General features: G+C 37.1%; 1 protein-coding gene across 1 annotated transcript; it reads left to right on the top strand.

Annotated features, from left to right (window-relative positions):
* On the top strand, nucleotides 1–26,712 carry LOC112052288 (vacuole membrane protein 1). Its single transcript, XM_052883024.1, has 9 exons — nucleotides 1–669; nucleotides 17,640–17,740; nucleotides 20,131–20,244; nucleotides 20,804–20,903; nucleotides 21,274–21,455; nucleotides 22,305–22,505; nucleotides 23,772–23,996; nucleotides 24,511–24,809; nucleotides 25,911–26,712. Exons 1-8 carry the CDS (start codon nucleotides 472–474, stop codon nucleotides 24,770–24,772), a joined length of 1,383 nt encoding a protein of 460 aa, XP_052738984.1. The 5' UTR covers nucleotides 1–471; the 3' UTR covers nucleotides 24,773–24,809; nucleotides 25,911–26,712.

Genomic DNA, 26,712 nt, shown 5'->3' with positions numbered 1-26,712 from the left:
GATTTCTAATAATTTAAATTAAGCTTGTTCCTTAGGGGCTGTTGGTGGCTTTTTGTTTTATATATGCCTAAACAACTGAGCCTTTAAATGTAATTATTCTATTAAACTGCACTCGACCGGACATCGATAAATCGATATTCTAATTACCTTTGGCTGAGTACCCAAACCAAAATAATACATCGTATGATTCGCATATGAAATTTCGCTTAACACGTAAAATAGTAAAATTACTTCTACCTTGCGACAAAACAAAATTACCATTCACGATTTTCGTACAGTTATTTTATTATTGAATAACTAATTTATTTTTCTTTCAATATTTTTCTTTTTACATATATGTGCAAATTATATTTAGTTATGTGTATGTTTATGGTGTTTTCAAGAACGATGGACAAGTTATAGACTATATTATGTATTGACTTTATGGAAGCTGTATGTTAATAGTGCTCAATTAGTGAACTGTTCAGAATAATGACAAAGTTAGCTAGCACAAGACGCGCTCGCAACCAGGCCACGTCTCTAGCTATACCGCGACAGAACTCCCTAACTGACAATGGCAAGACCCGCCAAAACTTAAGCCCAGAGGCCCTGGGGTCCATGAGTAAGGAGCAACTCAGAGCGGAATGCAGGAAAAGAGGTCAACGGACTACAGGCAACAAAAATGAGCTGGTATAATCCTGTTTGAGAGTGTATTTGTGCTTTATTTTATGTTCAGTTGTTATTGCTAATTTTATTGTGTAGATAAAGGGCCCTCAACTTGTTCAATACAGAAAAATATCCACATATATTACTTTTAACTGTTTATATTATTATTGCTAGACCCTATAATCCTTATAATCAAAAAATTAATGTTGTATTTCTTTTGTTATATTATTTCACTTTTTAAGTCACTAAGTTGAGAATCCTTACTGTGTAGATGGATAGTGAGCTAATTTCAGCCAATAAGTCCAAATCTTGGATGTATACTAGTATTTGAACACAACTACCAGGGCTTTCACATTGTTGTTGCACCAACATTGTTTACACTGGAGAAAACTGCTAAACAAATGTACAATGCACAAGCAGAAATGGCAAGCCTAGTATATAGGCATAACTATAAAATGATCCATATTCTTGTGCTTATTGCATCAGCAATTGTACATCATAGAGTAACATGTAACAATAATATAATACCTTCATGGACTTTTGATTGCCCTTTCAGAATATACAGAGCAAATGGGATACATTGTGCCACATGATTTGTATCCAAATCTCTCATATGTATTTCAAATTCTTTATTTTAAAAGAATTTGAAATATGAGATCAAAAACATGATCAATATATCCCTTACACTAAGCAAACTTTGCACTAGAAGTTTATACAACAACAGTATCCCAACCCCAAACCCCAAATGTTACTGGCATAGTAATTGGCAAAGTAATATTATCCCGTGTACCATGGCATTAGTAACAAATATCCCATGTACCATGGCATTAGTAATAAATATCCTGTGTACCATGGCATTACAGTGTATGATGGTGTGGGTGACAGTTAGTTTCACTCTTGAAAGTTTTGCCACAATTTACATTAATAGTATGTATTATGAACGTCATTCATCAACAAGCAGACTGTCACCACCCATACATACCCATGCTGTCTGAAAAACACTTTAGTCTTTTATTCCAAATTTGTGAAATTTACTCAACCAACTCATTTGTGGTGTAGTTAAACCAACAACATTGTGAAGTCTTAAATTTCTATTATTATAAAAGTATAACAAGAAGAGGACCAATTTTATTTTTTATTTGCTATTATTGTATTTGTTTAAATATCAAATTTTATTTTGTAATTAAGCTCAATAGAAAGTAAATTATTAGAACTCTGGAAAGTATTCTTTATTTCGTTGTTCACACACCCTATCACATAAAACAATTTATGTTTTGATAACTTTTTTTCGTTTGCATGTATGTATAATTGTATAGGTTTTATATATGTACATAAAATGTGTGGTAAAGCTTTATTTTATTCACTTAAGCATTTGTCATTGTGATAGTTGTGTTAAACTGAATCATCTAAAATAATGTCTGCTGAAAGTTTCCTCTTTGTTATGAGACATTACATTTGTAATGTAAAGTATGAAGCTGACATACATAGCAACTATGTTAATTAATTAATTAATCTATATTTATTTGGTCCACTAGTGACTGTTATTTACATAGTTACAATCTAAAAAATACAAACACAAGGCTCTTTACAATCTTACTAAAGTAGACACTGGATGCTTGTTTCTGTAATATTAAAATTAGTTTACATTAAAAAAAACAGTTTACAACTTTTTGAGTGTTATTTATTACAAAAAATAAAATGAAATAGATATAAACAAAATGTTACATTTTGTATAAGAAAAATTAGTTTAATAAATCTAGTAATACTAACTTGCCATATATCCTTGGTGAGTCTATGTTGACTAAATCAATAAGTTAGTTAATCTAATGATTAACTAACTTATTCATGCTTGTTATTTGTGTAGTGTAGGCTTATGCTATTTTTTGTGTCAATAAAGATCATTATCTTTGTTAATAATTGGCAAGAACTGAATAATGATTCTCTCAGAGAACTGAGACTTAGGTCTCTCTTACCAACTGCTTTTTAATTCATTTTGGCGACCCGCTAGCGGACAGCGGCTAGACGTTCAATTGCAATGTGCAATCATCAATATTGTGCAATAATATTGTATGGTGTAAGAGGCGTCTAAGACGTGATCAAAACAAAGTAACAAGCAGGATATAAACAAATCGTGACACCGACATTTCGCGTCTTTGTTTACGAAGTCAAGAAACTCGGGCCAATATTAGCGCCACTCTCTTTGTCTCTCATGATCTTTAAATATATATCATACTAGCGGACGCCCGCGACTTCATCCGTGTTGATTACGTCAGCCTATGCTTCTACCATGTGTTTGGACTCTGTGGTAGTTTGGGAGGTTTTAAGGGCCCAGCTGGTTAATTCACTGACTTTGAGTTAGCTACCTAATAGAATTAACATAAAATCAATCGAACAACTGAATTTTTTCGTATTCCGTAAAGTCCATGAGTATTAACAAAAATCGTAGTGAAATTCACGAATGGTTGTGAGTAGGCAGCTGATGACATTTTTTACCTGTATCAGTTAGCATTAAATTAAATAAATAAAAAATTACTTAGCTAGTTAGTAAAATGTGTGTGTCCACTAACAAACGTCAAAGTTAAGTTAGCATTAAATTAAGTAAATTAGTGAATACGAAATTTGAATGTGCAAGTGGAAGGACATAGAGGAGAGGAAGGCCAAAGTAGAGATGGTTGGATTGTGTGAAAGAGGACATGTGGGTAAAAGGAGTGGATGATGAGTTGACGGTAATAGAGACGAATGGAATAGATTGACATATTTTTCCGACGAGATGATGATGAGTGAATACGAAATCACGTGACTTGAAAATTACTAACAATAGCTAGTTAGTAAATTGTGTATGCCGAAAGTTAGTCCACGTCAAAGTTAGTGAATTGGCCTGCAGAATCTCAATTGTCCAAGTGTAAAAGTTCACATAAATTCTCGATTTTAGTCACTACATCTTTTACCTTAATAGTCTTATTAATTAATATTCAACACGAAAAATATACTTTCGTTACGTGATTTTTTTTCGTTGCGTTGACAAAACTGCGTTATGTTCTAAACTAAAATGGAAAGTAAGAGAAAGTAATACGTAACAACAAAAAGAAAGACCTCGTACATCCCGTTCAAACCGAGCACGCTCCGTCGCCTCTATGATTATAGCCCTGGCGCTAAAACCCATCATTACGCTCCGTTGCATTCGCGTACTCGATCTATAGGGAATGTTTAGCCATTGGAACATCAATAAAGCTAAAGGCAACTTATAAAGAATGGAAAGGGAAACAAATTATGTGATTTTTATATAAAAACTTAAAGAGTTTGTTTGGTTGAACGCGCTAATTACAGGAGCTATTGGATCGTTTTGAAAAATTCTTTATATGTTGCATAGTCCATTTATCGAGGGCTGTTATCAGTTTATAATGAAAATTTTGTGGTTTCAGAAAAAGAAAGAATATAATCAGGTTACATTTTTTTTTATTCTTTACAAGTTAGCCCTTTACTATAATCTCATCTCATAAGTGATGATGCAATCCAAGATGGAAGCAGGCTTACTAGTTAGGAGGACGATGAAAAACCACACCCCTTTCGGTTTCTACACATCGTACCGGAACGCGAAATCGCTTGGCGGTACGTCTTTGCCGGTAGGGTGGTAACAGCCGAAGCCTCCCACCATCCAAAATTTTACATAATTTTACACAATAAATAAACTCCTATTTTTTAATGAGTTTAAAATTTAATATTTGTCCATAATTACCAGTCTTACATGTACTTACATACTCGTATGTGTGTTTACATACTTCTCGGTCTTACGATGCCAGTCAGTTTACTTTAAATAATTATAGAGTTAATATTTTGTATTCGGTTGGCATTCCTGGCAACCATTAACATGTATTAGACTGATAAACATTTCACTTATCCCGCTTCTGATGTCTAAATCTTTGATCTTACGTTACATATCTCTTTTTAATTAGTTGCAGTTGAATTTTTCCAACTCGGGTAAATCAGTGTAGTCTTTTGATGTTTGATTGACGGATTTATGTCGTTGGGGACCTATCTTATCTATTTTATTCGTGATATAAAACTGGAACAGATTATTATTTGATTGAGATTGGTAGCTAGACCTTCGGAATTTTACAGAAGGTGAAAGTTTCGATGTTCCTACCATAGCTACTTGGTAAGGTTATGAGGTTTGGACTGTGGATAATTCCATCGCTAAAGTTTCGAAGAATCGAACCCCGGACCGCATTGTTAAAACAATTGCTACCCAACTGCGCCAAAGAGCTCAAATTACATTGAAAACTAGCGGACGCTCGCGAGTTTGTACGCGTGAAATTCTGTTTTCACAAATCACGCGGGAATCGTGTATTTTTCGGGATAACAAGTATTCATATAACCCCCTTTATCTTCTAGTGAAACTTCCATTAAAATCTGTACAGCTTTTCCATAGATATAGCCCGCACAAACAGAAAGACAAACAGACAGACGAAAATTTTAAAAAAGCTTGATTATGTTTTATTACCGTGTAAACAGCTATAAGTACTTGTAAACATAGTAAATTTGAAGTCACAGACAGACACTTTTTTATTTACATAAGTAATATTATATGGATCATGTATGAATACAGGCGAGCGGAGTGGAAGTATTATAACTTGTTGATTACCTAGTTCTTTTGTCTAGTCACATTGACCTTAAATTGTATTTATAAGTAAACAATTAATATCGATATCGAGTTTTGACCTACTGATCCACACCTCCATTAGTTAAACACAACAAAAATTTATATTCATTTAAACAACGCAATACACAACACGCATATTCGTTAAAGGAGATGGTCCATTTCAGGTCCACTCTTGTACCCCGTATCATTAAAATTTAAAAAATACAAGGATCTTATTAAAATTTATTAAAGTGAATAAATGTTAAATATAACTAAATAAAAAGATATAAAATGAAAACCCAAGTTTTGAGTTATATCAAGATGGCGCCCATAAAGCAACTATGACATGACAATTGACAGCCAACGTCAAATCGATTACTGCATTGATAACGTCATCAATTTGCCATTATTACCCTTAATAGTGTTGCATTTCTTGGGAGATAATGATTATTATTTAGAAAGAATTAAAGTAAATTCGTAGATTTGTATAATCAAAAATAGTTTTATTTCCGCTAGAGTACAATGACTGGACCTGGGCTCCATACAATTTTGGACCATCTCCTTTGCTATGATCTATCTGATTTCAGAAACTTACTCGTATAACACTTTATAATCTTCCTTTCCTATATTCACACGTTTCCCGGAAGTAAAGAAATATTAAATAAAAGGAATAGTTGCCATATCTTTTAGATATGACCAATATTCCTGTCCAACCAACTACTCGAAAAAGGCTGTGTTAGGAGTGGGTACGACAATAGTCCAGGGAGGGAATATTTGAAAGATATGACAAATTATCGCTTAAAAATAATATTCTTAAGTATTCTCTTTTTGATTTTGACCATGACTCAATTACCATCATTGGAATTACTATGTCATAAAAATATTCAATCAAGTCATTCAGAACGCTCTACTTCTGGTATTGATAACAGAGATAAAAGCATGTACGGTTTGTAGTACACACTCAATGTTCAGTAGACACTGTTTATCTTATTACGTACATCGTTATAATAATCACGGATACGAGGTTATCAAGTGCGTTAATATCCCTACTATCACTTTGTTAACATGTATAAAACCTCTGTTTCGGTGGGTATTTTCGGGTTTTTTTTTTCAAGTTCGTTCGTAACACTCCCGATGGTCCTCGCGGGCCGGGGGGCGTGTAGCGATGAATGAAAAATCCACGACTGATGCACCAACGAACTTGCCAAGCTATAGCTGACTTGTTAAATGACTAGCAGACGCCCGCGGCTGCGTTTGCGTCAATACTGGTACTTTTTCGGATATTTTTTTTCCTTAGATCAGATTTTGACTTATCTAATAATAAATGTTGCTCTTGTCTTCGTTATACCTGTGGAAATCGTATGACAATCTTTTTTTAGTAGTTCCAGAGATGTGTGCCAACAGATAAACAAAAATTTAAAAAGATGTTTTTTTGTGATTTTACATTTTTATTGAAATTTTTATCTTAACTCAATTTTTTGCTTTTTCGTTGAGATTAATCAACGCGTAGCCAAAATGACTAAGTCTGAAAAGTGGAATTAGGAATAAAAACAATCGCTAGTTTTCATGAATTATGTGTTTATGGGGAAACATTTATTAACAAAAAATCATGACTTTCGACAGTTTAAACTGACGAGTAATTATCGTAATTAAATGCAATCTAAGATGAAACGCGAATATTTATGCAATAGACTTGAAAGTCTAATGAAGCGCGGTTCTTCATATAACACATTTTTTGTAACAAATGGCGGATCATTTTGTTAATGCAGATTTTGCTGTCAAATTGAATTTTTTTTCAGATTTTTTCAAATCCCTAAACCCTAGGTAAGCGTAGGATAGGGGTAGGGTGGGGTAGGGATGAAGAGCACATAAGTTAAAGCGAAGCTTGACCGGGTCCGCTAGTCCGCTATTCGCATTATATTTTAAATCTCAAAAGACATGTCCCAATTTTGTATGGAGGCTGGGCCCTTATTCATAGTGTCAACTAAGCAGAACAAATTATTTTCATCTTAAAAGAACATAAATTAAAGAGCCTAAAACCTAAAATATAAAAACTTTTACTGTATTGTCTATGTTTAAAAAATATTTATCTAATATTAATCAGATAAATATTTTCCAAAAATTCTGAAAAATATTTTCTCAACAGCAATTTGTATCTTCTATCCGTAAAAAGTACTATCAACCTGCTTATAAATTATAAATAAAAATTATCTATACTAATCTATACTAATATTATAAAGAGGTAAAGTTTGTAAGTTTGTCACATTTTTTAAATGGGGTAATCTTCTGAACTACTGGTCCGATTTTAAAAATTCTTTCACCAGTAGAATGCTACATTATGGGGGAGTGCTATAGGCTATATTTTATATTGATATCATATATATTAGCCGAGTTATCACAGTTTTTGTCATACAGGTCAGACTGAAAATCCTCTTAAACAGACTTATTCGCATGCGCTGCCTTAACTATTGTGTAAAATTGAAATTAATGTATGGAGACTTTATGTATCTTTAAAAGTTCTACAAAAAAGTCCGCGACATCATATATCTACCTTCTATATATTAGCAGATATAGTACCTTTTGTGTTTTAAAAATTATTAATTTTATATACTTAGGTTTACGTCATTATTTATACAACTAAACTTTAATCCTTATTAAAATAAATTATTTAATAATCACAAGGATATTATGGAGATAAGATTTGCCCTTTACAGTATGTTAATTACTTAAATAGTTTCGGAGATAATACAAAATTTCTAAAAGACGCAGAAATTCCGCTATATGACGCCCGGCGCTTTCATTTATGTAGTTCTCGTTCCCGTGTGAATATGGGGATCAAACATAGCTTATGACACTCGCAAATAACGTAGCTTTCTATTGGTAACACAATTTTCCAAATCGGTCCAGTAGATCCAGAGATTACCTCTTACAACCACACGAACTTTACCTCTTTATATTATTAGCATAGAAGTCTCTATTTAGAGTAGTGGTAGGGTAGGGGTAGAGGTAGGGTAGTGGTAGGGTAGAGGTACGGGTAGGATAGGGAAGTGGTAGGGTAGGGGTAGGGTAGGCGTGAGATAGGGGTACGGGTGGGATAGGGATAGGAAAGGGATAGGGTACGGGGAGGGTAGGGGTAGGATGGGGGTAGGGTGTAGTTAAGGTAGGGGTAGGGTAGGGGTAGGTTTGGGGTAGGGTAGGCGTAGGGTGGGGGTAGGGGTAGGGTAGGGGTAGGATAGATGTAGGGGTAGGGTATTGTTGGGGTAGTGGTAGGGTAGGGGTAGGGTAGGGTAGGGGTAGTAGTAAAGTTGACATCGAAATTTACGCGGACGAAGTCGCGGGCGTCCGCTAGTAAATAATAAAGGCCCATTTTGGGACATGTTCCTTTACGTACCAATATTCATTTCAATGTAACTTGAAAAATTAAAGACTTGTCTATAAATTTTGAATGCCCATTTCACACCCTACTATTTTTTTTCTGCTCTAAAGCACAGAATACATATCCCAAATCCTATTTAAAGCCTATACGTAATTCATTAAAATCGGTTTAGCGGTAAAAGTTAACAGACAAGACTTACTCTCATAAACGTATCATAATATTTTAGTAATATTAGTGGTATGAATTAGTAGGTACATGCAGTCCTACATGATTTGAGATTCCCATACAAAATACCCGCCCCCGCGGAATGTAAGTAAACATGAAAAAAACCCAAGAGATAAGATCGTTGAAGATATGTCATAATTTAATTAAATTCTCAACAACGAGTAATTAATTATGTTTCTACTTTATTCAGATACTAACAGACGCCGCGCGGTTTTACCCGCGTGGTTCCCGTTCCCGTAGGGAATACGTGAATAAAATATAACCTATAGCACTCGGGGGATAGTGTAACTTCCCAACAGTGAAAGAATTTTTCAAATCGGTTCAGTAGTTTCAGAGCCTATTCAAAACATAGTCATTCATCATCATCATATCAGCCGATGGACGTCCACTGCAGGACATGGCCTTTTGTAGTGACTTCTAGACATCAAGATACTGAGCCACCTGCATCCAGCGAATCCCTGCGACTCGCTTAATGTCGTCAGTCCATCTGGTGGGCCAACACTGCGCTTACTAGTGCAAAACATAGTACAAACAAACAATCAAATCTTTCCTATTTATAATATTAGTATAGTTAAAGCTTTTATGTTTATATGCTTTACTAGGAGACGACCGCGATTTTATTTTCGTCAGCATTTATGATTATAATTTATAGCTCCCAGGTGGCTTGACACTATAATTTAATAGATAGTTGACGAAACAAATAGGTACCAGAGCCCAGAGCAAGGCATGCTAAGAACATGCACCCTACATCGCCCTACAAATGTCAATCAGTACGCCTGCTAGGCGTACTATAATATACTCGTAGATGTGAAGCTTCATATGCATGAAATTTCACCGGAAATCATACCCTTCAGACCGGAACACAATAATGCTACTCGGCGCATACTTATTTCCGGTCTGAAGGGGACGTGTTACTTGCATGCCTTGCGAAGTTGCTCCGTTTTTAGGCGCTAGTTTACCGCTTACCATCAGGTGGTTATGTCAATTACTACTGTATAATAGCGGACAAGTGCGAGTCGCACTCGTCCACCGACGGTTCCGCACAAATAGTCTAAACTCACATCATGAAAATAATTAAAAAAATCTTTTAAAGTTTATTGTCAATGAAGCCCATACGATACCCCACATGACACAGTTACTTCCAATTCGAAATTTGGATTGCCGTTCCTTGCATAAAGACTATTTGTTTTATTTAATTACAAGTGTCAACATAAAGTAGGTATCATATGAATTTCGATTTCCTTGAGTGTCGAAATAAAGTTTTTTTTGTAGACTAATATTTGTTTCACTTTTTACCGTTTAATGTTTTCACAGCTTCAGGGTATACCTGAGTATAATTATGATTAATTTCTCCGCCGCACGTGTCTGAAATAATGGGTTTTAACTTGGTTTTAACAGACAAACAGACGGACAACAAAGTGATCATTATATGTATAGGTTCCGTTTTTCCCTTTTGGCGTGCGGGACCTTAAAACGCTGCGGATTTTTAAAAAGTAGAGTTCTCAATCGTTAAAAATAAAAGAAGCGTGAACCTTCATCATTGAATTGCGGGTCAGTAGACTGTGTACACCGCGCGACGATCACGCCACCTTCATAGCGTACGCTATTTCCGTAAATCAACAGGCTTGGCGCGTAAAAAAACGAACTTTATCACCTGTGGCGTAAGATTTATTGTCCACCGGCAGCATACCATTAGGTGTGATCGAATTAATGTCAGCTCTATTAACGCGGTGTTAAAGTGTAATACAAATTGCAACGTCATTACATTATTGGTCCACGTTGTCTCGCAAACGTCACGTGGGTACGTAGTAAACGTTTAATTTCGATTTGGCCGCATGCCATAGTATCGTCAGCTGTTTGTATTGATTAATTAACGATTTCAAGTACTATTAGAGTATCTGTCGACAATGTGTGAGGAGAACCAGCTCTGTAGGCTTGTGAAAGAGATACTTTGATCTTTGTATGTATATTTAGCAACGCGCAGTTGCTCATTCTAAGTACTTCTTGTGATCTCATTTAAATGCAAGCGACATAATCAATATGATAGTATCGTATATGATCAACACATACTATATGGTGATCACATAATATTTTAATGGCCAAGCTTCTTGCCTTATAAAAGAGAAGGATGGCGTACAAAAGGTTTTTAACTAGGGTAGGCACTAAAGTTGTAATTCAAATTGTACAAATGGCGGTCTATGGAGGATAATGTTTATGTAGATTACTATCAGATGTTAATGATAGTGACCGAGACGGCGTATCAAATATTTCTCGGAGACACCGGAGTGTATTACCATTGACCACCGACTGGCCAACCTAGTGTTACAGGTGGTATTAACATTCATTATTTATGTTATTGTAGAGGGGAGGTATCAGTGTTGGTACAAATAAGAGGGTATTTGATGACTTGAGCTTCAGTTGTTTGTGAGGCAGCGTAGACACCGTCACGCTGCCAGTCGCGTTAGTGATTTTGCAATAACGTTTTGTCGTGATAGTGTTGATAATGTTTTGTGTTGTAATTATTGTTTATCATAAACTGTTTAGTGTGGGAATGAAAAACATGGCGGGCAGGGAAGGTAAATGTTGATGCATTCTAAAGGTATCTCTTAAACCTACTCTCAAGGTCACAAGTCCTGGGACCTGCTCGAAGTGTTTCCTCTACCACAAAATAGTGGTATAATCACAGTCGCTGCTACCCGTCACGTCAAAATTTCTTTGAAGAAAGTAGTACTTACCCAATATTAAATAGGCGGATCTAGATATCGAAGCTAGGAAACCGTGCTAGCTTTACAAGTTAACCAATTGGTACATATAATGTGATAATAATTAAATAAAATTTGTTTTCTTGGCAGTTGTTGCAACTTATTACCCGGGCGCAAATTGAAATCTGTCATCTCATACAAGTGGCATGTTGACAGATTTTCGTACTTCTTATTAGCTACAAATAGGTGATATCTTGTATGAGATGAGAGGAATCAATTTTCAGTTTTAAGTAACAAAAATGAAAAAAATAATAAAAATAAGTAAAACCAGAATATCCCAGATTCTGATTGTTCGTGACTTATATGCATTCCTTCCCTACCATACCCCTACCCCAAGTAACACGTTCTCTGATTCGTTTTTATTTTAAACCCTATGGTAGAGTATGAAATTTTATAGTTTTGGAAAATGAACTATCGTGATCGTTCGTCGTCGATCGTTTATATAGATATAAATTACGTGTCACTCTGTTTGTCTTCGATGGACTCCTAGATTACTTCATCATTATCATCATCATCATATCAGCCGATGTACGTCCACTGCAGAACATAGGCCTTTTGCAGGGACTTCCAAACATCACGTTCCTGAGCCGCTTGCATCCAGCGAATTCCTACGACTCGCTTGATGTCGTTAGTCCACCTGGTGAGGGTCCACAAACACTGCGCTTTCCGGCTCGGGGGCGCCATTCCAGCACCTTGGGACCCCAACGTCCATCGGCTCTTTGAACTATGTGCCTATCAGGTTCACGACTCGCTGAGCTATGTCAGTGACTTTGGTTCCTCTGCGAATCTCTTCATTTTTGATTGGATTACGCAGAGATACTTCGAGCGTAGCTCCATCGCCCGCTGTATGACTCTAAACTACTTAATCAATATTAAACAAATTTGCACACCGTGTGCAGTGTGATCCAACGTGAAAGATAGGATAGCTTTAGGGCCAAGAGTAGGGGTAAGGTAGGGATAGGATAAAAGTAGGGTAGGGGTAGAGAAGTAAGTGCATATAAGTCAAAGCGAAGCTTGACCGGGTTTTCTAGTATTTAATATAATTCAAGCAAGAGGTCGTATGTATATTATAGGATTAAAGGTCAAGCACAGAACGCAGTAGTACTCTAGAACGTGCTGGTTTCTTATATTTTGTATAGCGAAACAAGTGGGAACTGCCGTCTACGCTCCTGTTGAAAGTTTTTTAGAACAAAATTCTTTGAAGTCGAGCTCCTTGCTCGAAATCTAAATCAAGCTCAATGTGACAGATCGTCCAGTGAAGTTTTACCACTACATTTCTTTTGTTTACTTCTTTAGTCAAGGAACATGGTAGTTTTAAACAGACTTAAAAAAGGTGGTTTCGAAAAGGAATTCGATGCGTAGATGCGATTACATACTTTTTTAAACGTTTTTACCTCGTAAATCCGCCATTAAAAGATATGTTTTATGTGGTAAAAGTATACTGTCAGATTTGTCCTAAATAATTTATCAAAGAGATCAGCAGTTTGGTTCCCAAATTAAATAAACTGAAAACATTATGTCATCTAAGTAAACGAAATTGTGTTTTTTTTGCTTTTCCGTGACTTTTCAGTGGTGTTTACGCTCTCTAGAATACTTCCAATGAACATTATCATCAGACGATGATGAAAATGGAAGTTATGAGAGGAACTGTCACCGGGCATCTTTAATACGAGTGAATCGGCATATTCTAGGCAAGCGTGCTCTAACTAGGCCATATCTACACTTACCATCAGGTGAGATCGTGGTCAAACGAGAGCCTAATTTCATCATCATCATAATATCATGGACATAGGTCTTTTGTAGGGACTTCCAAACATTACGATACTGAGCCAGGGAGCTCAGTATCGTGATGTTTATGTTAAAAAAAACATTTCTTATGTAGAGTAGAGACATACGTGGAATGACTTCTGGGACACTAAAAACGAATAAATAAAATCTTGAAAAAATTCTAGCTAGATCAGAATACGAGCATAATCGAGAAGCATCTTTTACTCACTCTTTCGTTAAGACTGGCCGGTCGTTTAAGCCCAGAAGACACAATAGATAAAATATGAATCTCGCAATTAATTCAATCTGAAAGACATAAAGCAATCCGTTACTGCTATAATTAGTGGACGCTTTCTTGGCGACCGGTTTCTCTTGCGTCTAGACCTTTGGCTATTTAAATTTTAATTGTATTTCTCATTTTCTTTGTCTTTTGAACATAAAATCTATAAATACTCGACCTAAAACCCAGAAAACATCTATACTAATATTATATACTTTAATAGAGGTAAAGTTTGTGGTATTGTAGGGGGATCTCTGGATTTTTACCACTAGAAAGCCACGTTATTTGTGAGTCATCATAGGCTATATTTTATCCCTGTATTCTCACGGGAACGGAAACTATGCAGGTGAAACCGCGGAGCGTCTGTTAGTCGTAGATAAGGTACCATAGTAAAGCGTAAATTTAGTAGAAATAAACATAGAAATCAACTTTTCGGTTATCAAGAACTAATCCGTGGAAGTGGTACCCCTATATTCATTTTTGCCGCCAATCAGTACTATTCTATATAATATATCATATTAAAATTTAAAAAACATTCATATATCTTATTGATATATTAATGTTTTTTTAATTTTAATCACGGTTCATGAGAAAGGGGTGTGGATTTTCATCCTCCTCCTAACAAGTTAGCCCGCTTCCATCACCACTTACCATCAGGTGAGATTGTAGTCGAATGGTAACTTGTAAAGAATATAAAAAAGGCTTACTTACAAACCCTTACTTATTACATAAATCAAGTTTTTATTTGTGAGAACTTTAACAACGGTTCGAAAATGTATTCCACCTAAAAGTGCCGGCAAGAAATCTTCAGTTGCTATTTACTCGTATCTTGCGTACCTACAAAAACTACTCTACAAAAAGGAAAGGACCAAAGTGTCTCACGAATTTTATTTGATTAATAATACTATTTTTAACCTACGACGCAAAAAGAGGGGTGTTATAAGTTTGACGTGTCTGTCTGTCTGTATGTCAGTGTGGCACCATAGCTCCCGAACAGATGAAGCGATTTCATTTTAGTTTTTTTTTGTATGAGAGGTAACTTATGGGCGAGTGTTCTTAGACATGTATGAGCTTTGTATCGGTCGAGCCGTTTAAAAGTTCTGGGGATTGTAATTGGGGAAGACTAACCGAATGTCCGCAAATATACTCGAGTGGGATCTCAAATCAAAACGCACTGACAGAGAATATTGATGACTTGATCGAGAGTTTAATTAATAGTTTCATGACCTTCGGGGGTTTTTCAAAATTTTCAATATTAAAGTTATATCATAAAACAATGTATCCTTTAAGATACACACCCACAAACCACCTTGACCGACAACCAATAGCAATCGGCCTCCAACGAAATCGAGAGTGAAGTGAAACGAGAGAGCGAGGCGCGAAGCTGTTTTTGAAAGTGAAACCGCGAATCTAAAGTGTGATGTCACAGTTCGGTCACACCGCTGATGGGATAAACGTGTTCCGGTGTGAAAGAAACCTCCGGTGTCTACGTATACCACAGAATACGTAACAGTACAAGTTTACTGTGAAGCGAATTATAATTTCGCGGCAAGAAAGCGATAAAAAATTACCACTGTGTGTTTTTACTGTTTAATCGTGTTTTTTGTTTTTATTACTTATAGTTTATTTTTGTGCGCTGTCGTAGATTTTTGCGTTTGTCTTTGATTTTGTTGGAGGTAACAGTTACTTAACATTGGTGTGATTTGAAAATCATAAAAATCTTCTTTTGAAATTTTCTATTAAACAAAACACTTCATTTATCAAGGGTGGTGCGAGGCTTCGGCCGTGGCTAGTTACCATCTTACCGGCAAAGATGTACCGCCAAGCGTTTTAGCGTTCCATTACAATATCGTGTAATAATCGAAAGGGGCGTGGATTTTCATCCTCCTTCTAACAAGTTAGCTTCATCTTAGATTGCAACATCACTTACCATCATGTGAGATTGTAGTCGAATGGTTACTTATAAAGAATATAAAAAAGGCTTACTTACAAACCCTTGTTACAGAAATCAAGTTTTTATTTGCGAGGACTTTAACATCGGTTCGAAAATATATTCCACCTAAAAGTGCCGGCAAGAAATCTTCAGTTGCTATTTACTCGTATCTTGCGTCCAAGAAGGAAGTGTTTGATAAATTTTACAACAACCAACATATGTGATCAACAAATAAAAATATTTTGATCTTATACTTACCCTTTTTTACAGTTTTTGGGGTAATGTTGACATTACTATCATTTTCATTTGATCCTTGTGATTTTTTAGAGAAAATTTGCCACTATTTTGGGACGCCTTATTTAATGAATATCATTATATTTTTCAAATTCTTCTCATTCATGACATTATTCTTTTTTTACTATATAAAAATAAGTCTGGTTTTCCTTCGTGACGCTATAACTCCAGAACGCACGAACCGATTTCCACAGTTTTGCATTCGTTGGAAAGGTCTCGGGCTCCGTGAGGTTTATAGCAAAGAAAATTCAACGTAGGGTAGGGGTAGGGTAGGGTTAGGGCAGGGGTAAGGTAGGAGTAGGGCAGGGGTAGGGTAGAGGTAGTTTACATCGAGTTTCACGCGGACGAAGTCGCGGGCGTCCGCTAGTTTGTTATAGTTAATCTAGATACAAGATAAGGTCAACAGTTCTAGTAAATGCATGTTAATTGTCATTTTAACGTTTCACAAATAAGAAGCACGTTACGTCATTAATGCATATTTGCACCTAGATATTGCATGATATTTAGGTATACTATTAGATACATACATTCTAACTCTAACTAACTATTTATAGTTTCTGAGATCTAGACTCTAGAGGGTTATTAGATGTCATTCCCCTCCCTGTAGAAAATGTTCAGCTGACTGAGTAGACTTTTATTTACCGATGTATTAAGCTAATACCTAGATAAATTGATTTTCAGAGTTTGAGGTCTATGTAATAAAATAGATTTCCAAACCATAAAAATGTGAAATATTTACCTACTTACTTTATTTTATACTTAATCATATTAAAAAAAACATATACTCTTATTCACTTAATATGTCTTAATAAATTATTTGTGGTAAAATAAATCTACTTATAAATTTGTAAGTACTTAGATTTATTTTACTAGGTAGGTAGGTAATGTAAAGTATTATAAATGCACGGTTAATTAAATTTTATTAGTACGAGTACCTACTAATTTTATTTTTATTACTTACAGTGTTTACAGGCACTACGGTTAAATTTGAAATTTTTAGAACTTATGTCCGCAGTAATTGTAATTTTTATTTACACAATACGTATTTGCCATTGTCCCGAATAGCAGAATAACTATTAAAATATCGAATTCAAGAAGACATTATTTGTTAATGAAGAAAAAACAAGAAAAAAAAAACAATAAGTATGAAGAAAAAAAAATCATGTAAAATTTCCCGGCTTTGTCGACGATATCTCGAAAATTTTCATTAAATCCCATCAAGTCAACGTCCCAAGAAGCAAGTCTATACACTATACTAGCGGACGCCCGCGACTTCGTCCGCCCTTAGATCTCCGGCCCTCTTGCAAATTTACCTATGCATTTCTCTATTTCTATCTGAAATATTTTCTTATTTCGTCCTTTTTAGACCCCTTTTTAAAAAAAATCGTGTTATTGTTTCTTCCCGACTGCAAGAAGGGTTATGTTTTTAGCGCGTATCTTGTATGTATGTATGTAATATTCTTTATTACCTCATATCTTCCAAGCCACTGAACGGATTTTCGTGATTAAGATATCGTTAGATTCGTCTTAATAGCTAGTTTTTACTCGTCGGAGTTTCATGCAATAACTACTGAACTGATTTGGCTGAAATTAAGAATGTAGATAGATTATACTCTGTACCAACACATAGGCCACTTTTTGTCCGGGAAAAATCCTTGGTTTCCGCGGAATTTGTGAAAAAATGAATGTGTGGATTGATGTAAATCCTCTGATCGCAGCTCGCCCGCCTCGGGTACTACAAACTGGCGGCCGCAGAGCAAGTGAAGACTGAGCAGCGCACGCGCAACGGCCTGCATCCTATACATCCCAAAGAAATCAAGTTAGTTACTCATTATCAACCCATATTTGGCTCACTGCTAAGCACGAGTCTCCTGTCAGAAAGAAGGGGTTAGGCCAATAGTCCACCACGCTGGCCCAATGCGGATTGGCAGACTTCACACACGCAGAGAATAAAGAAAATTCTCTGGTATGCAGGTTTTCCTCACGATGTTTTTCCTTAGCCGTTTGAAGACACGTGGTATTTAATTTCTTAAAATGCACACAACTGAAAAGTTGGAGGTGCATGCCCCGGACCGGATTCGAACCTACGCCCTCCGGAATCGGAGGCAGAGGTCATATCCACTGGGCTATCACGTCTCTAGTTACTCATTATCATCATCATATATGGGAGGGGGTTGGCTCCTCTCGGAATGAGAGGGGTCTCGGCGTATATGGGAGGGGGTGGTCTCCTCTTAGAATGAAAAGGGGTCTCGGCGTATATGGGAGGGGTTGGTCTCCTCTCAGAATGAGAGGGGTCTCGGCGTATATAGGGGGGGTATGTAAGCCGTGCCTACCCCAGAATGGGCCTGTGCCCATCCTAGGTTACGCAGCTACCGATATGGATACTAATAATAGACTTGATGTCGGGGGCCAGGACCACCCTAGGAAATAATCCTAGATACTGGGCCAATAGTCCACCTTGCTGGCCCAATGCGGATTGGCGGACTTCACACGCAGATAATTACGAAAAATCTCTGCTATGCAGAATTTAGTTCAGAAAACTCAGGAGATATTTTATGACCCGACCCAGGATTCGAACCCATGACCTCGGGATCCCAAGCCACATAAACTAACCATTGAAATGAGGTTGTCACTAATTTTATATTTACCTACCAATAAAAACAATAGTTAAAATTTATGCTTTCGCACCTCCAAAGGAAAATTAAACCTTATAAAAATATTTTGCTGTCTGTCTTTCAAGACACTTTGTCTCGGGAACACGTGGATGTATCAAGTTGAAAACAAAACTGTATATATATACATCAAAAGACCCTTGAAGCTGTAAAAATTTAAAACTGTCTTTCAAAAGTGGATCCTAGTAAAAGATAATTAAGTGGCATACTAGATTGAAGTACTCGTATAATGAGACTTTCAAGACAACATTTAGGAAAAAATGCAAAAACCAAAGTTCATACAATATTCAGCTCAATCCCTTTCATTCCGAGGTTGACCCTTTTTTGGCTTAAGTGGCTGTACTAAATACGGCTCACTGACCTAACGTGATCGTTAAGTTAGTGAGACATAGACATATTCAATCAGTTCTTGTTCATTAATCTTGTGTAGAGTTGCCAGGTGTCCGGATAAAGCCGGACATAGGCTTTTCTATTCGATGTCCGGCGTATCCGGCTTTTGTTAGTACATTTATCAAACGAGCAAACGACGAGTGTGTGTAGGAGGCTTTACATTTATTAAACGAGCTGACGACGAGTATGTGTGAGAACTTTACGGTACGGTAATGTAGACTGTACGGCCTTTTTACCCAAATGTCAGGCCAAACTGACTAGACTGTCCGGCTTTTAATTTCGGCGACCTGGAAACCCTAATGTTGTGGTCAATTTATTACTTGTTCGGCGTGTCCCTACGGTCAATACTGATTGAAACAATTCCAGATTAGATGTCAACTTGTCAGCTCCCCTCCATAAGAGTTCATTGCTCTGTAGTGTAAATAGAACGAATTAATGTAATGGTTATGTCGTAAGAGATCGTTTTTTCCACGCGCATGCAAATTGTGGGACCGGTCTTTCCTGTCAGTTTTAATATGTGGTGTTTATAGGGCGTTTAAATAACCCCGATGCAAAAGCTGATTGTAAAACTAGGCGCTTTTACTTCTGTAAGGCTTTTACGATCGGATGAAAATCTTCCTTTACGATATCCTGACATAACATAAGACAAAACGACTGACAACACTTCCAAGACAACCACACAAGCAACTCAGCGTTTTCGGCGAAGATGAGGTTCTTAATAAGTACGTTAGTAGTTGCGTCACCCTGACGTGGGTTTCATCCAGTCAGTTTTGAATGATACGATCAGGTTAAAACATTCTTCCCGACTTGAACTGCCCTGAACTTTTTAAGTTGAGACCTTTTCAATCTATTAATAAAAATTAACTTCTTGAAGAATGAAGAAAATTCATCTTTTAGGATATTTTGTCTTACAAAAGCGTTAAAAATGGAAATTTCTTCAGTTACCAGTTTCAAAGCTGGTTTGTAGTCGATTTTTGCTATCTGGGAATTAAGCGGAAACTCCTTAATAAAGCTACAATAAACAGGGCAAGTAAAACGGCAAAACTCTTCTCTGTGATCGGCAACTTAAGGCTACTATAAACTATCCATCAACGTATTGAATGTAATAAAGTATAATAATAGTAAATATTTTATTGTACTTTTCCAGGAGTAAAGTTGTACCAATGGACACAGAGAGTCTGGTGCTATGGCGGAAACCGTTGACAACGCTCGAATACTTCTTTCGAGAATTAGTTATATTATCGTCCACTGGACTTAAAAGGTTAGTATTTTTTTATTTGATGACTTTGATGAACTCTAGACTCTGATCTTAATTGAAGAAAATGGCGATGCAGTCTACGATGGAAGCGGGATTCATTTTACCCATACCTCAAGGGGGTTTCTACGCGGCAACCTGCTGGAACGTTCAATCGCTTGGTGGTACTTCTTTGTCGGTAATTAGCCACAGGTAACCAAACCAAACTTGAGCCAATTTAGAAAATGTAAAATTCTATAGTGACCCAGGACAGGTCCTCTCTTTTCTACAATCGCAAAAGCGCAGTTTTATCAACTGCGTCAAAGATTATTTAACTAGAAGGTCATTTGGTTTTGACCTTTTCTAATCATTAAATACTTACTCTCACAAGATTCAAAAAGTGGGCCTAAAAACAATGAAAATTAACTGAACCAAACCAAAAACCAAACCAAAAAAGTGCTTTCGAATCATTAGTCTATTACGCAATGACATTACGATTTTTTTTTTAATTTTCCTCAAAAAGCATTGAATTCATACACATTATATATACTTATATCCAGCTAACATTAGTAATTTCTTGTTTCAGATTATTAGCATATAAATTACTAGCATTAGCAGCATTACTGTTGATCTCGGGCACAACCGTGTCTTATTATATAAGTGGGCCCCACCAACTGTTTGTACAGGTAAATACAAATCCCCCTTTTTATGCAATGCAGTGCAAAGTTATTTTTAGGGTTAGGGTCCATCTATCCCTAATAGTCATTAATTCAATAAAAAGTAAAATTCTTAGTAGGTGTAAAATGACTAGCCATTTAATACCCTAATTTTTAATGTGTTTATTGATAAAATATTCCATATCGAGTTTGGCTTTAGCATAGCATACATTCCTGAGCGGTACGCATGTGCACGCGTGCATGCGTGCTTACGTGCGTGTATGTGTGCGTGCTTGCGTGCGTGCGTGCATACGTGCGTGCGTGCGTGCGAGCGTGCGTGCTTGCGTGCTTGTTTGCGTGCGAGCTAGTTGTTTATTAATATTATTAATATATTTTTCAGGAAATAGTACTGACAGTGGCGTGGTGGGGCTGGTGGGTGATACTCGGCGTGTGCAGCTCGGTGGGGCTCGGCACGGGGCTGCACACGTTCCTGCTGTACCTCGGGCCGCACATCGCGCGCGTCACGCTCGCCGCCTACGAGTGCGGCGGCTTGAACTTTCCCACGCCGCCGTATCCTAACGAGTGAGTGCATCCATCGCCTGCAGGCGACAGTGCTGTGGGCGACACTCGGCGTGTGCAGCTCGGTGGGGCTCGGTACGGGGCTGCACACGTTCCTGCTGTACCTCGGGCCGCACATCGCGCGCGTCACGCTCGCCGCCTACGAGTGCGGCGGCTTGAACTTTCCCACGCCGCCGTATCCTAACGAGTGAGTGCATCCATCGCCTGCAGGCGACAGTGCTGTGGGCGACACTCGGCGTGTGCAGCTCGAGGGGCTCGGCATATCATCATCATCATATCAACCGATGGACGTCCACTGCAGGACAAGGGCTTTTTGTAGGGACTTCCAAACATCAGGATCCTAAGCCGCCTGCATCCAGCGAATACCAGCGACTCGCTTGATGTCGTCAGTCCATCAGATGGGTGGTCGACCAATACTGCGATTTCTAGTGCGGGTTAACCATTCCAGTATTTTGGGACCCCAACGTCAATCGGCTCTTCGAACTTCAGCTTTGCGACTGATTGAGCTATATCGGTGACAGGTTCTTCTGCGGATCTTCTCATTTCTGATTCGATCACGCAGAGATACTCCGAGTAAAGCTCGTTCCATCGTCCACTGTGTGACTCTGAGCCTTCTTATGAGGCCCATAGTTAGTAATGTCTCAGAACTGTCATCACTGGCAACACACTGTTCGATACAAGACTTTTGTCTTCAGGCACAGGAATTTTGGACAAAAAGATATCGCGAAGTTTCCCGAATGCTGCCCAGCCAAAATAGAAAAGAGTATCATACTGATACTCTTTTATATTTATTAAATTTGGAACTAAATTTTATTAAAAATAACTCCTAATAAACAAAATATCTCTTTGCAGCATAATATGCCCGTCAGAGATCGACCCAAAGAACGTGGTGTCGATATGGAATATCATGGCGAAAGTTCGGATAGAATCGATGATGTGGGGTATGGGGACGGCGTTAGGGGAACTCCCCCCATACTTCATGGCGAGAGCGGCGCGACTGTCTGGAGGCAGTGTCGTTGAGTTGACTGAGAAAGATGACTCTAGAACTGGCAGGTATGGTACCTTATTATTTGCAACCTTCGTAACTTTAATTTTAAAAATTTTAATAATTAAAGGGTCATTTGGAAGAACAACCAATATAAAAAAAATCGAAAAGAGATTTTTGTGTTAAGGTTTCATTGTAATGATGCTTATCAAACGTAAATCCCACTTTTTCGTAACTTTAATTTTAAAAATTTTGATAATTGACGGGTCATTTGAAAGAACAACCAAAATAAAAAAAAATCGAAATCAAACGTAAATCCCGTAAAAGCGGTATTAGTCGTTAAACTTTCTTTGATATATGGATAAACAACCAAGGTCAACATGGTTTTTTTGCTTCTAGCGTAAAATTTACCAGAACTGACAGGGGCGTAGTCAGTATTATAGTCAACATTATGTCTATCATGCGACTAACGACATACGTCTTGAAGAGAAATAGACAAAATGTCAACCACAAAGGCGATGGTCCCAGTCCTATCTCTGTCGTCCCAACGCAACGAAAGAGAGCGATATTTTTTTTAAGCTGCTGTTGGTTGACATTTGTATATTTCCCATCAAGAGATACGTCGTTTGGTCGCGTGTTCGGTCTGCAGTTTTACGTGTTTCAATCACAAGCATCAAAAAAAAAATTAATCAGGGTATAATCCCAGAGTTATGGAAAATACTCCCAATTTTCCATAACTCTGGGATTATACCTATTCTTTACCGAAAATTAATTAAAAATGTTCAAGGAACATGTGTTCTAAAATTAATATTTTTCGGGTAAATAATATTTATTGATCTTAAAATGTATACGCATCCTCATAATTATGACGTAGCCAATTTTTAGGTACTTTAAAATGCAAGGATAGAAGGCGTGGGTCACATGGATAGTCGGAATTATTTGAATTACTTTGTATGAAGTTATGGGAAATAATCCCGAGCATCCTGTATTTTGACTACTTTAGGGCAAAAGTGATGGTACAAAAGCTACTCCAGAAAGTAGGATTCGCTCGTATCTTAGGCGTGTGCTTCGATTCCCAACCCGCAGTTTGATCTAGCAACTCTTATTTATACTACCTATTAATCAATTTTTTTTTAGTATTTGTGAGTTATTTATTTTATTAATATTTGTCAACCAAAAAAAATTTTACAATAATATCAAAACTACGTACCTACATATCTATAACTACATATTATAAAAATTAAAAAGGAAATATACTATATTTAAATTATATATTTATATATTAATCTACTGATATACTTGTTAATCAATAATTATTTTTTTGTATACTTCAGGGCTAAAGTAATGGTACAAAAGCTAGTCCAGAAAGTAGGATTCGCTGGTATATTAGCGTGTGCTTCGATACCCAACCCGCTGTTCGACCTGGCGGGGCTGACGTGTGGTCACTTCCTCGTGCCATTCTGGACCTTCTTCGGGGCCACCCTACTCGGGAAGGCTGTCATCAAAATGCATATACAGAAGATGTTTGTGATCATAGCTTTCAATGAAACTCTTGTCGCGTGAGTATTTTATGAGTACTTGTTTTTTTTTTTTAATTTTTTGCTTACTTTTTAGTGGCAAAAGAATTTATAAAATTTTTTCAGTAGATCCTTAGATTATCCCCTACAGTACCACAAACCTTACCTCTTTATTATATTAGTATAGCCATTGTCTTTTACCTTTACCAAAAATCCCCCTTTTTACTCAAACTAAACTCAACTATTTCCATATTTTGCCCTTGTTATACCAATAGGACAGTAGTCCAAGTAGACTATCATTTATTAAATATTAAATATAAAATATGATTGTCTGTATAGTCAGATGAAATTTTTTTGACGCTGCGCAATACAAGATTTTAGGTGTCGTCGGTTACGTAGGGGCGCGGCGCGTGCTTCGCCCCGACGTCTCCTTACGAGTCTTGATTTTTGTATGACCTATCTCTGACACGGGTTTAACGCTTTTTCAATATATTAACTTGTAAGCTACGTTAAATATATTTAACTTCGTTCCAGTAATAGTAAATAACCTTTGCAGACAAGCTCTCGCCTGGGTAGAAAGGATACCATACATCGGGCCAAAACTGGAAGCGCCACTGCTCGAGTTCCTCCGAAACCAAAAAGCGCGTCTACACAAAAAGGACTCAGCCACACCTGAGAACCAAGGGTCCATACTGTCGAGTCTTCTAGAGAAATTCGTACTAGCCATGGTCCTGTACTTCGTGGTGTCGATAGTGAATGCACTGGCGCAGAACTACAGCAAGCGAGTGGGCAAGAAGAAGGGAAAGAAGAAGGAATAGGGCACGAACGCGCCGGGCGACGCCCACTGTGGTCTCGGTGAGTGATATTGAATTTTTTCTACTCTCGTTTCATAATCTTCTCAATATAATACTTCAAACCATATCACAAAATTATTATTTCCTTAATTAATAGTTCAAACAAAACAATCACAAATTAATTAGGACGTTTGGTAATGTTCATTACCACACGGGTAAGCCGTGCTACAATGTTCTTCTTTATTTTTAAAATAGTTACATTGCCTTTTTTTAAATAGTTGGCATTGCCCACAAAATTTCTTTTATCATGATCGTAGACAAAGTATCGAACGCCACTGCACGTAATTAGCCATTGCAGCACTCACGCAGCCGGATTCCACAATAGGCAGCCATTGCTGCCTATTGTGGAATCCGGCTTTGCCTCATTGCACAAAATTACAATGCCGCGGCTGTCGGTCAACATTATGTCTCTTCATTTAAAAAAAATAATCAATAAAATAAATATATTGGGGAACTATTAAAGACACATAAAGTCCCCACCCAAAAGTTTAGGCAGTGCATGTAAATAATTCTGCGTTAAGAGGTTTTGAGGAAACAAGTCTGTCTTGCTTTACAAAAACTGTGACACCTCGGTTAATACAAACAGTAGTCTGTACAATTATAATCAACAGCATATGGCACTGTACTACAATATAACAGGTGCATTTTTTAAAATTCAGATCAGTAGTTTTAAAGCCCCGTCACACAAACTTACAAACAAATATTACTTCTGTATATATTAGTATTATGCAGAAGTAATATTCTTTATTAGTCATAGCCCAGTGGATATGACCTCTGCCTCTGATTTCGGAGGGTGTGGGTTCGAATCCAGTCCGGGGCATGCACCTCCAACTTTTCAGTTGTATGCGTTTTATGAAATTAAATATCACGTGTCTCAAACGGTGAAGGAAAACATCGTGAGGAAACCTGCATACCAGAGAATTATCTTAATTCTCTGCGTGTGTGAAGTCTGCCAATACGCATTGGGCCAGCGTGGTGGACTATTGGCCTTACCCCTCTCATTCTGAGAGGAGACTCGAGCTCAGCAGTGAGCCGAATATGGGTTGATGACGAATATTCTTTATAATACAATTTTATATAAACATGTACATTTGTTTCGCAGCGCGGCTATGTGCACAAGGCACGCGAGCGCGGTAGTACCGCCTGATGGTAGCGAGTCAACCCGCGCGCCGAGCCGATGCCTTACCACTCACCACCAGAAGTTGCTGACTAGCTTAAGTGTATTGTGTTCAAGGGTTGCCAACAAGGCGACCAGGGTCTGTAGCCGTGTGACACGTCGATTCTCTTTCTACAAACGCTAACGCTTCGAAAACTATTAAAATATATGGGATTGACATATCTGATCGACAACTTGATCACGTGATCTGTCGATAGCAAATGTCATTTCCGTACATTTTGTTAGTTTTCGAAGCGTTAGCGTTTGTAGAAAAAGAATCAATGTGAGACATGGCTATAGGCCCAGGGAGTGTGGTATTTGTTTAAGGATTGCTATGCATTATTAGACATAATATTATATTGTTACGCGTATACTTCAAACTTCACACAGAGGAAAAAAATACATGAAAAAATATGCAGTTAACTGGCGCGCACAGGGTTCTTTAACAGGGTAGGTATTCCGCTGAATAATTATAATATCAGTCCAATCAATAAATATCCCATTGCTGAGAGTGCTCCTCTCTATAAAGAGAAAAGAAGAAATTCAAATCTAACACAGTTTACAAGTATATCTAAATTATTTTAAAATGGCATGACAATACATACATACATATTGTATGTGTGTAAAGTAGACACAGAAGACAATAGACAACTGATTTATGTCGTAAATCAAAAGACATGCATATGTTTATAACATCCAAAAACACTACACTAAATAATATTTTTATTTTTTTTCATTATTATATGTT

Source organism: Bicyclus anynana, chromosome 8 (assembly GCF_947172395.1).
Source record: "Bicyclus anynana chromosome 8, ilBicAnyn1.1, whole genome shotgun sequence".
In the NCBI taxonomy this organism is placed as follows: Eukaryota; Metazoa; Arthropoda; class Insecta; order Lepidoptera; family Nymphalidae; genus Bicyclus; species Bicyclus anynana.
The sequence above is the reverse complement of the archived record's forward strand: the minus strand, read 5'-3'. Positions and strand labels throughout refer to the sequence as shown.